The sequence below is a fragment of the Schistocerca cancellata genome, chromosome 9 (assembly GCF_023864275.1).
Source record: "Schistocerca cancellata isolate TAMUIC-IGC-003103 chromosome 9, iqSchCanc2.1, whole genome shotgun sequence".
Taxonomy (NCBI): domain Eukaryota; kingdom Metazoa; phylum Arthropoda; class Insecta; order Orthoptera; family Acrididae; genus Schistocerca; species Schistocerca cancellata.
The window spans coordinates 483,637,834-483,652,998 of record NC_064634.1 but is presented as its reverse complement, the minus strand read 5'-3'; the positions used below and the strand labels follow the sequence as shown (position 1 = coordinate 483,652,998).

General features: G+C 43.6%; 1 protein-coding gene across 1 annotated transcript in view; it reads right to left on the bottom strand.

Moving 5' to 3' along the window:
• The window catches only part of LOC126101511 (uncharacterized), a 936,969-nt gene that overhangs the window by 205,758 nt on the left and 716,046 nt on the right, over window positions 1-15,165 (bottom strand). The window contains exon 13 of the mRNA XM_049912155.1: window positions 3,242-3,475. Within this exon, the coding sequence (XP_049768112.1) occupies window positions 3,242-3,475 (234 nt within the window). The remainder of the gene's footprint in view (window positions 1-3,241; window positions 3,476-15,165) is intronic.

The window sequence follows — 15,165 nt, the reverse complement described above, 5'->3', positions numbered from 1 at the left end:
ATTTGCACAGTTTTGCCAATTGTAAAAGATATAGGTAACTACAGGGAAAATGCGTTCTCAAAGAAAGTGGTTAATTTTTGGCACTCCACACAAAATGTATTCAAGTTTAAAAAGCTAATATCTAAAAACTACAGTAGTTTTTCCTACATGTTCACTTCACCATACTGGTGTGTTTTAGCAGGCACTAATAGTACCAACTCAGTATATGTCTTAATTGTTCATAAGAACATAGCTGTACTGATGAATGTAGTATCATTTGAATAATATCTGTGAAAACCTGACGCTTGCATGTATTTGAATAGTCAGCATACAAACACAGAAAATAATTTTCTTGTAGACTTCGCTTTGGGTTGAGTCTAGGCTAGGTATTTAGTCAACGACGATTGTGAAGAAGGAGCAGCTGCTCATAAAACTCTAAGCTGATTTGGTAGCAGCACAAACAGAACTAAAACACTTAAGAGTTGTGAAACTGGCTGCAGTAAAGTTAGGAATAGAGTGGATGACTGGACTGTGATTGAACTGGTCAGATCAGGTATTAGGTTAATGGGATATCTTACTTTAGGTTAGTTTGCATACCCCCAGCAGCTGCAATGCTCAAGGCACTGTGAACCAAAGAGTGAATACAACTTGAGAAGTTCACGAATACTGTGAAAAGACAGAAAAAGTACAATCTAAGGTCAGTAGTAGTCAGAGGATAAAAAGACCAAGAAGGTTTGTATTGTATGATAACACCTATAATTTCTCGATTATGGTATTTACATTTATAAAATTATTAATAGGAAAAATGCATTCCACACAAACATCAGTATGTGGTGCTACGGCATACACACTGATATTTTGACTATCTGCTTAATAGCTTGTTTGTCCGTCTTTGGAATGAAGTAAATCACTGATTCTGCATATCAGGGATTCTGAAGAGCCGACACGTTTTCATCGATTGACGATCAAATTCCGGTGGTCCATTACCCGTTGACGATGTCGTTGGGTCAACATATGAACACAAAAGGCTGATCTGCCATGGGCCTTCATGTTCAGCAATGTATGATGGATGATGTGCTCCAAAACACTTGCAGGTGCTCCAGCACTGAACTCTGTTGGCAGAGATGCAAAGATCGTCGTCCATCCTACTTACCAGAGCAGACAAGGCTCCGAACCCCACGTCCTGTGAAGAATCGTGGACGTCCAACCATTTAGCGCCTAGTGGTAGTTTCAGAGTCCTGCTTCTTTCCATAGACGCTCACGACAGTAGCTCGAGAACATTCCACCAGCATCTCCATTTTCGTGATACTCGTTCACAGACTCTGCGTAATAATAAACAATCTGCGCATTGTCAGAGCCGCTTATCTCAATGGATTTCCCCATTTGCAGGCCATATCTTTGCTAGGATGATCCTTTGTCCATGTGGGCTCCGCTTAAATACTTTTATTACCGCGTCATGTGCCCGCAACCCCATCAGGCGGCATTCGACGTCACAGTGGGCAGTGGTCATAATCTTTTGGCTTATCAGAGCATTTTTAAGTTAACACACATACACTCCTGGAAATTGAAATAAGAACACCGTGAATTCATTGTCCCAGGAAGGGGAAACGTTATTGACACATTCCTGGGGTCAGATACATCACATGATCACACTGACAGAACCACAGGCACATAGACACAGGCAACAGAGCATGCACAATGTCGGCACTAGTACAGTGTATATCCACCTTTCGCAGCAATGCAGGCTGCTATTCTCCCATGGAGACGATCGTAGAGATGCTGGATGTAGTCCTGTGGAACGGCTTGCCATGCCATTTCCACCTGGCGCCTCAGTTGGACCAGCGTTCGTGCTGGACGTGCAGACCGCATGAGACGACGCTTCATCCAGTCCCAAACATGCTCAATGGGGGACAGATTGGGAGATCTTGCTGGCCAGGGTAGTTGACTTACACCTTCTAGAGCACGTTGGGTGGCACGGGATACATGCGGACGTGCATTATCCTGTTGGAACAGCAAGTTCCCTTGCCGGTCTAGGAATGGTAGAACAATGGGTTCGATGACGGTTTGGATGTACCGTGCACTATTCAGTGTCCCCTCGACGATCACCAGTGGTGTACGGCCAGTGTAGGAGATCACTCCCCACACCATGATGCTGGGTGTTGGCCCTGTGTGCCTCGGTCGTATGCAGTCCTGATTGTGGCGCTCACCTGCACGGAGTCAAACACGCATACGACCATCATTGGCACCAAGGCAGAAGCGACTCTCATCGCTGAAGACGACACGTCTCCATTCGTCCCTCCATTCACGCCTGTCGCGACACCACTGGAGGCGGGCTGCACGATGTTGGGGCGTGAGCGGAAGACGGCCTAACGGTGTGCGGGACCGTAGCCCAGCTTCATGGAGACGGTTGCGAATGGTCCTCGCCGATACCCCAGGAGCAACAGTGTCCCTAATTTGTTGTGAAGTGGCGGTGCGGTCCCCTACGGCACTGCGTAGGATCCTACGGTCTTGGCGTGCATCCGTGCGTCGCTGTGGTCCGGTCCCAGGTCGACGGGCACGTGCACCTTCCGCCGACCACTGGCGACAACATCGATGTACTGTGGAGACCTCACGCCCCACGTGTTGAGCAATTCAGCGGTACGTCCACCCGGCCTCCCGCATGCCCACTATACGCCCTCGCTCAAAGTCCGTCAACTGCACATACGGTTCACGTCCACGCTGTCGCGGCATGCTACCAGTGTTAAAGACTGCGATGGAGCTCCGTATGCTACGGCAAACTGGCTGACACTGACGGCGGCGGTGCACAAATGCTGCGCAGCTAGCGCCATTCGACGGCCAACACCGCGGTTCCTGGTGTGTCCGCTGTGCCGTGCGTGTGATCATTGCTTGTACAGCCCTCTCGCAGTGTCCGGAGCAAGTATGGTGGGTCTGACACACCGGTGTCAATGTGTTCTTTTTTCCATTTCCAGGAGTGAAGCTTTGATAGTGTGGTGTTTACATTTATAAAATTGTTATCACGCATAATTTGTTTACATGTTATTTGACAAAAAATAAGTGAATCCACTGACGATGGTGAAAGTTCACCGAAACAGGAAATATTTACGTTTGCTCAAGGCAGATTTGTATTTCCATAATTACGAACGATATCGTTGTTTGAACATTGGCCAATCTGAGAACGCTTCCAGGGCTGACTCAGCCTTTTGCTGTCCGTGCCAATTCTCTCCTGTCACTTCTTCCATTCTAGAACGGGTGGGGGTCTCACCTGCGACGGGGCGAAGCCAGCAGACGACCTGGGCGCCCAGCTGCAGCGGGTCCCTGGTGAGCACGTCGCTGGACTTGCGGATGGTGTAGTAGACGAGCTCGAGGTCGCGGTCCAGCAAGTAGCAGCGCACGTGCTCCAGCACGCAGCGCAGGTAGCTCACCGACACCGTCTGCACCGCCGCCAGCAGGAAGTCGAAGTTGCACACCGTCAGCTGCTTCAGCCGGCAGCTGTCCCCTGCGGACACACAACGCAACCACACTGTCCCTGCGACGGTCCGTGACAGACTCCACGCCACGGAGGTAAAAAGAGGAGTTGTCATGACGTCACAAACTTGAAGCCGACACAAGTGAAGTTCCGCCATGTTAGCTACTCCAAAACATTCACTTCTGGTGGTTTGATTCCGTGTAGTCGTGAAGTGTTTTGATAAAAAATGCCGGCTTGAGTCGCTTATGGGTGTACTAATCGTTCTGATTGTAGTCTGAAGTTTAAACAACTCACATTTCAGTCGTAAGTGGACTTATTTAAGCGCTATTTGCTTATATATACTTGAAATTCTGATGCAGTTTTACAGTATGGTTTTATTTCTGTGATTTGACTTTAGATCTCCTGTTAGTCCGAAGCGAAGAGCTCTCTGGAGGTGAGCAATACACTTGGATTTCGTTGTTTAGTTATTTCCAAGTAACTGAAAAGTCCTGGCAAGAAATATCCTGGAAATCGGGACTAATGTTTTAAAATGAAATAATTTAATATAAAAGTAATGTAACTACATGTAGTTAATTACATCTTCAGTAAAATGTGTGGAACACCTTTTACAGTGGTTAAATTATAAGTACTTAAAGGGTTACATATTTGTTAAAGCAAAGTTTCCTATCTAAGTCCGGGTTACTCAGTAAATTGCTGTTATTTGCCACACTGAATGTCACTTGGTAGGTACAATTTAAAAACAAAGCAGATCTGTAAACTACAATGGGCTTAACTATCTTAAATTCAGGTCTTTTCCTTGGTAATTTAACGAATCTTTCACTTTGTTGATATGACAGTTGGCTTATTTATATCATCCCTGCGTACATCTATGGGACACCAAAGGAAATATGGCAAGTTTCTTGCAAACTTGAACATTTAAAATTTGCATTTGACTTGAAAATACAACGAATACAAATTGGTACCTCTAAACTACAGGGTGTATACATGGACAAGGAAAAAAAAATTCCCGGATTTTTCTCGGATTTCCCAGTTGAAAATACGCTTTCTCCCGGGTGAAAATACACTTGTTCCGTGTTAAGTGACAGTATTCTTTAAAACTTATCAATCCTTAGAATGTTTATGCTTTTCTACACAGACGTGGAATTTGCCGGCACTTTAGAAAACGAAACCCAGGGGCGAAAAAACACATTTTGGAAAGATCATTGATGTGCAGCGACATGTACGCTGCATTTTTTTGTGTTACGGAGGTATAAATTCGAATTCCACCAAACACTGCATGTTACTTTCCGAAGCAACGAAATCGAGACTGCGACGTGCTTTTGTAAGCCAGTCATAGCTCATGTCACGTGATCTCGCCAGTCGATGACAGCATAGGACACGTGAGCTAGTCAACCAATAGCAAGATCACTCTTAAGTAGCGCGAACACACAAAAAAGAAAAGTTAATGGTTTAAATTAATATACATAGTGTTGCTACATGAAAAACAAAGCTTTCACAAATAATATTGGTCTCGAAGCTTCATAAGCTGTAGAGAAGCTAAGCTTCCACACAAAATGCTGATCTTTTTGCGCGTGTTAGACTTTAAGATACATTATACAAATGTGCCAGTAAAATTTTTAATAACGACGTAAATGTCTGATCTTCTGGGTTCGAAATTCTTCTAGATGGTCGTCCTCAAAGAGTTGACTTTTAAATGAGGGTCAAACGCTCTGCGATTTAAGGAATTCATCTTACAGTCTCGCACCTATTTCATCTTGCGTAAAAGGAAATTTACTTTGAAAGTAACACTTTTCAAACCACCATTCGCAATATTTTCCCGTGACCTGTTCTTTTCACTAGTTGGCAGAGAGCGCCAGGTAACAGGCGTCACTGCGCCTGTGCAGCTACGAAGGCGCAAGAAGCCCGCATGTTCGTACGTGTAAAACATTAAAAGATCTTGCATTATGTCATAAAAGAAGCAAGACATCAAAGGATACTTCAAGAGCATCGGAATTTCTTGGACCATACTAAAACGCATAATTCGGCTTAAAGTGCACAATCGTACGTCCAGATTCGGATGTACATTTTCTTGAGTACCAGTACTGTATTATCTCATGTTTGGTTCTTTATTATGGCATAATGCCATACGAGCTAGAAGATGGAAAACGTGCACCTGAAATGCAGCGAATAGTTGAAACTAGCCAACAGTGTGAAATTAAACATTTCGTTTCAAATAAATTGACTGCCTCAGCGCAAAAGCCAAATCTCTTTAGCAAACCGACAAAAATAACTACATTGTTCTGCAAGGCGACTAATGCTTGACTGTCAGAAAGATGGAAATAAAACCTGAAACTAACAACATATTTTAGCCCTCCGTAATTATGCGAACGAATTTTAATTGATTTGGTAGCTCCTGTCCACAGAGATCCGTTTTGTTTTCATTAATGTGAGAGCAAAAAACGAAGAGGAAACAGCAAAATCACTACACGTAAACACAGGTCACGTGGAGATTACCCTCCTCCCCAGCACAACTCAGACTGCTCTGTGCATCAGCCCCGGGTCTACAATATTGCCGAACCGGAGCAATTTGGATAGTGGCACCCAGCCAGAAGCGGGAGGAGGTACTACTCAACTGCGCATGCGCAAGAGCCCGACCGCAACTGCTCAAATGAATCTAATGTAAACAGCTGTCACGTCACGCTCATCGGAGGCAATTTGTTGTTAGGAAGCACTGCATATTCTTCCTGAAGCCTTTGACACACTTTGGTTGGCAGACGCTTGTATGAGCACTGTGTCTTGTTGTTGCATATGGCGCATTTCCTTTGCAATTTATGTTTTACTTTCGTTATTTTTTGTCTCGTTCATGTTTTGTTGCTGCAGTATTATTCCGCAGAAGCGGGATACAGTAATATCCTTCGTTAGAGTATTGGTTCCTACCAGCGAAAATCACAAAAATTTAACTGGTAACCATGAAAAATTCCCGGAATTCTAAAAAAATTCCCGAGTTCTTCCCGGTTTTCTCCCGGACGAAAAAATTCCCGGGTTTTTCCCGGATGTCCTGGGTCGTATACACCCTGAAACTATCAATCATTGCTTTTGGAGTTATGGCTTTATCAATTATCGACACAAACACAATGTAAGTGAATAGAAATGGATTACGAAAGCACGCTTTTCGTAGCACATACTTCTCTTCTCGGTTATTCGAAGTGTATAAAGAAAAAGGAATTATTGTACTGACGCCAGAAGCGTCCTGTTTTCGTGTCGTATTACGGTATCGAATACGCATTTAAGACCAGAAAAACGTTTGAAGTTGCGTTCCTTATGCTGTGTTGTTCACTAAAACAGTGCAACATTCACTATATAGAACAAATCTCGCGTGCACACGACACAAATAACGAACAAGAAGCAATTGTAAACACTCGTCTGCTAATGTTTTGGGGGATCCAAGACGGCGTCAGGCCCCGCCCGCTGGCTTCAAAACAACGTACAAAACAACGTACAGTCTGTAGCGCCATCTCCCCTTATTCAACCTCCATGCTCCACGTGGACTGGGGTCCGGTATGTGTCCGCTTTGCTCGTTCCTACTGGTGCGTCGGTAGTGTATCGAAATATTGACATTCTACGTAAGGCATCGATATTCAACTGCAACATTTCTTACTCGATATACCGATATCAAAAAGGCAATACAGCGTATCTGTAGAAGAGCGTAGCGTTCCAAAGGATTGGAAAAGGGCACAGGTCATCCCCGTTTTCAAGAAGGGACGTCGAACAGATGTGCAGAACTATAGACCTATATCTCTAACGTCGATCAGTTGTAGAATTTTGGAACACGTATTGTGTTCGAGTATAATGACTTTTCTGGAGACTAGAAATCTACTCTGTAGGAATCAGCACGGGTTTCGAAAAAGACGGTCATGTGAAACCCAGCTCGTGCTATTCGTCCACGAGACTCAGAGGGCCATAGACACGGGTTCACAGGTAGATGCCGTGTTTCTTGACTTCCGCAAGGCGTTCGATACAGTTCTCCACAGTCGTTTAATGAACAAAGTAAGAGCATATGGACTATCAGACGAATTGTGTGATTGGATTGAGGAGTTCCTAGATAACAGGACGCAGCATGTTATTCTCAATGGAGAGAAGTCTTCCGAAGTAAGAGTGATTTCAGGTGTGCCGCAGGGGAGTGTCATAGGACCGTTGCTATTCACAATATACATAAATGACCTGGTGGATGACATCGGAAGTTCACTGAGGCTTTTTGCAGATGATGCTGTGGTGTATCGGGAGGTTGTAACAATGGAAAATTGTACTGAAATGCAGGAGGATCTGCAGCGAATTGACGCATGGTGCAGGGAATGGCAATTGAATCTCAATGTAGACAAGTGTAATGTGCTGCGAATACACAGAAAGATAGATCCTTTATCATTTAGCTACAAAATAGCAGGTCAGCAACTGGAAGCAGTTAATACCATAAATTATCTGGGAGTACGCATTAGGAGCGATTTAAAATGGAATGATCATATAATGTTGATCGTCGGTAAAGCAGATGCCAGACTGAGATTCATTGGAAGAATCCTGGGGAGGTGCAATCCGAAAACAAAGGAAGTAGGTTACAGTACGCTTGTTCGCCCACTGCTTGAATACTGCTCAGCAGTGTGGGATCCGTACCAGATAGGGTTGATACAAGACATAGAGAAGATCCAACGGAGAGCAGCGCGCTTCGTTACAGGATCATTTAGTAATCGCGAAAGCGTTACGGAGATGATAGATAAACTCCAGTGGAAGACTCTGCAGGAGACACGCTCAGTAGCTCGGTACGGGCTTTTGTCAAAGTTTCGAGAACATACGTTCACCGAAGAGTCAAGCAGTGTATTGCTCCCTTCTACGTATATCTCGCGAAGAGACCATGAGGATAAAATCGGAGAGATTAGAGCCCACACAGAGGCATACCGACAATCCTTCTTTCCACGAACAATACGAGACTGGAATAGAAGGGAGAACCGATAGAGGTACTCAAGGTACCCTCCGCCACACACCGTCAGGTGGCTTGCGGAGTATGGATGTAGATGTAGATGTAGATATTTTTTTCTTTTATATTATATTTTTTGCAAATTTTTCGGAAAATATTTGAAACTGTTCTTTTGAAGTTTTAGTAGAACACAATTTTGCTTTCAGCATGTGAAGGGGTCTTGCTACTTTTTGAGATTCTATCAAGTCCGATCATTCTCTTTCACTGTGTCAAAACAAGTATATGTGGTGTCATTTCTTCACATCGACATTCTTCAGAAACAGCTGCTAAAAATCATGATCAGTACTCTAAATGACAAGACTGGTCTCTGCTGTGGACGGAGATGTGTGATAGGAAATGCTGACGTAATCGGCGCTCGGCGATACTAACAGAAACTGCAACGTTTAGCCTCACCACGCAATTCTGGCGCTACAACTGCCAGGTCGCTGGCGTTTGCAGAAACGAAAAAAAAAACAGGGCAGTCGACATGTAGTGTTGTGCACAAATCCGAAATCTGACGAAATCGAACGATAGATCCATGTGCCACTTAAATGTAGTTATCATTGCTAGAAAAGTCGTTATCGGCAAGAGTGAACATACGAGGGCAGTTCAATAAGTAATGCAACACATTTTTTTCTGAAACAGGGGTTGTTTTATTCAGCATTGAAATACACCAGGTTATTCCCCAATCTTTTAGCTACACAACACTATTTTTCAACGTAATCTCCATTCAATGCTACGGCCTTACACCACCTTGAAATGAGGGCCTGTATGCCTGCACGGTACCATTCCACTGGTCGATGTCGGAGCCAACGTCGTACTGCATCAATAACTTCTTCATCATCCGCGTAGTGCCTCCCACGGATTGCGTCCTTCATTGGGCCAAACATATGGAAATCCGATGGTGCGAGATCGGGGCTGTAGGGTGCATGAGGAAGAACAGTCCACTGAAGTTTTGTGAGCTCCTCTCGGGTGCGAAGACTTGTGTGAGGTCTTGCGTTGTCATGAAGAAGGAGAAGTTCGTTCAGATTTTTGTGAACAATTGTGACAGCACTACCAACAGAGATGTCATGTTGAGCACTGAGTTGTTTGATGGTGATCCGTCGATCATCTCGAACGAGTGTGTTCGCACGCTCCGCCATTGCAGGAGTCACAGCTGTGCACGGCCGGCCCGCACGCGGGAGATCAGACAGTCTTGCTTGACCTTGCAGCGGTGATGACACACGCTTTGCCCAACGACTCACCGTGCTTTTGTCCACTGCCAGATCACCGTAGAGATTCTGCAAGCGCCTATGAATATCTGAGATGCCCTGGTTTTCCGCCAAAAGAAACTCGATCACTGCCCGTTGTTTGCAACGCACATCCGTTACAGACGCCATTTTAACAGCTCCGTACAGCGCTGCCACCTGTCGGAAGTCAATGAAACTATACGAGACGAAGCGGGAATGTTTGAAAATATTTCACAAGAAATTTCCGGTTTTTTCAACCAAAATTGGCCGAGAAAAAAATGTGTTGCATTAGTTATTGAACTGCCCTGGTACATCGATTTCCTTTCAGTTCTTGCTTTAAGAGGGGTATAGGCGGGTCGCTAGCTTGTTGATGTGCAAAATATCAGATAATAAATCCGTACTTAAATACCGGCAGTATTATTACAATGTGCACCCAGTACTTTTATGGGCAGGTACTTGGATATTTTCTCCGCCGATATATCAATACCTTCTTCGATATCGCGGGCGATAATGACTTTTTTTCAATGTCGACGTGTCGGATTTCCGATACTGTTAATCATATCAACAGTCCTAGTTACTACCCGGGAATGCGCGGTACAGCGCTACGTTTCATTTAATATTGCCTTGTGGCATTTTTCGGTCGGGGCCAGTGGTGTGCAAATTGTCCTTCCAGCCTGCCGCAACCATGGAGACACAAGGGTACACGTGTACTGAAGCACGGTGTTCAAAGTAGACCATCTTGGATTTTCGCAAGGCTGGCAAGCTTCACATGACGCGTTCAGCCTGCGGCACCTGACAACACGATGCGCTATCAATCCAGCCCGATATCTGTTTGTGTAAGGAGTTTCACAGCAACTCTTTTATCACAACGATTGGAGCAGCGAAATGAACTTAAAGGAGAGTGATGAGAAATTAAGCATTGTGGAATATATACCAATCACGCAAATCCTGCAGCGGAAAAGTTATCGTGTGTTCATCTACACGGATAGTCCGCAAATCACACTTAAGTGCCGGCTGGAGGATTCAACTAACCACGTTCACAATAATTTTATATTGTTCCATTCTAGAACAGCGCGCGGAAAAAACGAGCACCTATATCTTTCCGTGCGATCTCTGATTTCCCTTATCTTATTACGATGACCGTTTCTTTCTATGTATTCGGCGTCGACAAAATATTTTCGCATTCGGAGGAGAAAGTTAGTAATTGAAATTTCGTGAAAACATTCCGCCGCAAAAAAAAAAAACGCCTTTGTTGTAATGGTGTCCAACCCAAATACTGTATCATATCCGGGACACTTTCTTCCCTATTTCGCAATAATAAAAAACGTGCTGCTCTTCTTTGAACTTTCTCGATGTACTCCGTCAGTCCTATCTGGTAAGGATCCCATACTGCGCAGCAATGCTCCAAAAGAGGGCGGACAAGCGTAGTGTACACAATCTCTTTAGTAAATCTGTTACATCTTCCAAGTTGTTGTTGTTGTTGTGGTCTTCAGTCCTGAGACTGGTTTGATGCAGCTCTCCATGATACTCTATCCTGTGCAAGCTTCTTCATCTCCCAGTACCTACTGCAACCTACATCCTTCTGAATCTGCTTAGTGTATTCATCTCTTGGTCTCCTCCTACAATTTTTACCCTCCACGCTGCCCTCCAATACTAAATTGGTGATCCCTTGATGCCTCAGAACATGTCCTACCAACCGATCCCTTCTTCTGGTCAAAATGTGCCACAAACTTCTCTTCTCCCGAATCCTATTCAATACCACCTCATTACTTATGTGATCTACCCATCTAATCTTCAGCATTCTTCTGTAGCACCACATTTCGAAAGCTTCTATTCTCTTCTTGTCCAAACTATTTACCGTCCATGTTTCACTTCCATACATGGCTACACTCCATACAAATACTTTCAGAAATGACTTCCTGACGCTTAAATCTATACTCGATGTTAACAAATTTCTCTTCTTAAGAAACGCTTTCCTTGCCATTGCCAGTCTACATTTTATATCCTCTCTACTTCGACCATCATCAGTTATTTTGCTCCCCAAATAGCAAAACTCCTTTACTACTTTAAGTGTCTCATTTCCTAATCTAATACCCTCAACATCACCCGACTTAATTCGACTACATTCCATTATCCTCGTTTTGCTTTTGTTGATGTTCATCTTATATCCTCCCTTCAAGACACCATCCATTCCGTTCAACTGCTCTTCCAAGTCCTTTGCTGTCTCTGACAGAACTACAATGTCATCGGCAAATCTCAAAGTTTTTATTTCTTCTCCATGGATTTTAATACCCATTCCGAATTTTTCTTTTGTTTCCTTTACTGCTCGCTCAACATACAGATTGAATAACATCGGGGAGAGGCTACAACCCTGTCTTACTCCCTTCCCAACCACTGCTTCCCCTTCATGTCCCTCGACTCTTATAACTGCCATCTGGTTTCTGTACAAATTGTAAATAGCCTTTCGCTCCCTGTATTTTACCCATGCCACCTTTAGAATTTGAAAGAGAGTATTTCAGTCAACATTGTCAAAAGCTTTCTCTAAGTCTACAAGTGCTAGAAACGTAGGTTTGCCTTTCCTTAATCTTTCTTCTAAGATAAGTCGTAAGGTCAGTATTGCGTCACGTGTTCCAGTATTTCTACGGAATCCAAACTGATCTTCCCCGAGGTGGGCTTCTACTAGTTTTTCCATTCGTCTGTAAAGAATTCGTGTTAGTATTTTGCAGCTGTGGCTTATTAAACTGATTGTTCGGTAATTTTCACATTTGTCAACACCTGCTTTCTTTGGGATTGGAATTATTATATTGTTCTTGAAGTCTGAGGGTATTTCGCCTGTTTCATACATCTTGCTCACCAGACGGTAGAGTTTTGTCAGGACTGGCTCTCCCAAGGCCGTCAGTAGTTCCAATGGAATGTTGTCTACTCCGGGGGCCTTGCTTCGACTCAGGTCTTTTAGTGCTCTGTCAAACTCTTCACGCAGTATCGTATCTCCCATTTCATCTTCATCTACATCCTCTTCCATTTCCATAATATTGTCCTCAAGTACATCGCCCTTGTATAGACCCTCTATATACTCCTTCCACCTTTCTGCTTTCCCTTCTTTCCTTAGAACTGGGTTTCCATCTGAGCTCTTGATGTTCATACAAGTGTTTCTCTTATCTCCAAAGGTCTCTTTAATTTTCCTGTAGGTAGTATCTATCTTACCCCTAGTGAGATAAGCCTCTACATCCTTACATTTGTCCTCTAGCCATCCCTGCTTAGCCATTTTGCACTTCCTGTCGATCTCATTTTTGAGACGTTTGTATTCCTTTTTGCCTGCTTCATTTACTGCATTTTTATATTTTCTCCTTTCATCAATTAAATTCAATATTTCTTCTGTTACCCAAGGATTTCTACTAGCCTTCGTCTTTTTACCTACTTGATCCTCTGCTGCCTTCACTACTTCATCCCTCAAAGCTACCCATTCTTCTTCTACTGTATTTATTTCCCCCATTCCTGTCAATTGTTCCCTTATCCTCTCCCTGAAACTCTATACAACCTCTGGTTCTTTCAGTTTATCCAGGTCCCATCTACTTAAATTCCCAGCTTTTTGCAGTTTCTTCAGTTTTAATCTACAGGTTATAACCAATAGATTGTGGTCAGAGTCCACATTTGCCCCTGGAAATGTCTTACAATTTAAAACCTGGTTCCTAAATCTCTGTCTCACCATTATATAATCTATCTGATACCTTTTAGTATCTCCAGGGTTCTACCATGTATACAACCTTCTATCATGATTCTTAAACCAAGTGCTAGCTATGATTAAGTTGTGCTCTGTGCAAAATTCTACCAGGCGGCTTCCTCTTTCATTTCTTAGCCCCAATCCATATTCACCTACTACGTTTCCTTCTCTCCCTTTTCCTACACTCGAATTCCAGTCACCCATGACTATTAAATTTTCATCTCCCTTCACTATCTGAATAATTTCTTTTATTTCATCATACATTTCTTCAATTTCTTCGTCATCTGCAGAGCTAGTTGGCATATAAACTTGTACTACTGTAGTAGGTGTGGGCTTCGTATCTATCTTGGCCACAATAATGAGTTCACTATGCTGTTTGTAGTAGCTTACCCGCATTCCTATTTTTTTAATCATTATTAAACCTACTCCTGCATTACCCCTATTTGACTTCGTGTTTATAACCCTGTAGTCACCTGACCAGAAGTCTTGTTCCTCCTGCCACCGAACTTTACTAATTCCCACTATATCTAACTTTAACCTATCCATTTCCCTTTTTAAATTTTCTAACCTACCTGCCCGATTAAGGGATCTGACATTCCACGCTCCGATCCGTAGAACGCCAGTTTTCTTTCTCCTGATAATGACATCCTCTTGAGTAGTCCCCGCCCGGAGATCCGAATGGGGGACTATTTTACCTCCGGAATATTTTACCCAAGAGGACGCCATCATCATTTAATCATACAGTAAAGCTGCATGCCCCCGGGAAAAATCACGGCCGTAGTTTCCCCTTGCTTTCAGCCGTTCGCAGTACCAGCACAGCGAGTCCGTTTTGGTTATTGTTACAAGGCCAGATCAGTCAATCATCCAGACTGTTGCCCTTTCAACTACTGAAAAGGCTGCTGCCCCTCTTCAGGAACCACACGTTTGTCTGGCCTCTCAACAGATACCCCTCCGTTGTGGTTGTACCTACGGTACGGCTATCTGTATCGCTGAGGCACGCAAGCCTCCCAACCAAAAGCAAGGTCCATGGTTCATGGGGGGATTTTCCAAGTGTTTTGTCAATAAAACGCAGTCTCTGGTCGGCCTTCCGCACAACATTCTCTATGTTTTCTTTCCCAGTAAGTTGTTCATAATTGTAATTCCTAGGTATTTAGCTACGAGTATTTTACAGCCCTTAGATTTAACTGATATAGCGTGTAACCGAAGTTTGACGGACTTCTTTTAGCAGTCATGTGGATGACCTCACACTTTTCATTACTTAGGGTCATTTGCGAATTTATGCACCATACAGATATCTTTTCTAAATCACTTTGAAAAAAAAAAAATGGCTCTGAGCGCTATGGGACTTAATATTTGTGGTCATCAGTCCTCTAGAACTTAGAACTACTTAAACCCAACTAACCTAAGGACATCACACACATCCATGCCCGAGGCAGGATTCGAACCTGCGACCGTAGCGTTCGCGCGGTTCCAGACTGTAACGCCTAGAACCTCTCGGTCACCCCAGCCGGCTCGTAATATGCACCGTAGTGCGAAGAAAAGTTGGTATGAAATAAAAGCTTTTGCCAGACATGTGCTTTTGAGATGAAGATAATATGAACGAGGAACTTTGCACATTTATGGAATTTAGTATGAGCTATTTTGGCCACTTAGAATGAATTCAGCGAACCCGCAATACACATCCTGTGAAAAGTGATTAAAATTCCTTTATCTGGTGTCATATTTGGCTGGAAAACGCTAAGGTTACAGAAACTATACATCCAAAGCCTTACTTTAGTTGGCGTTG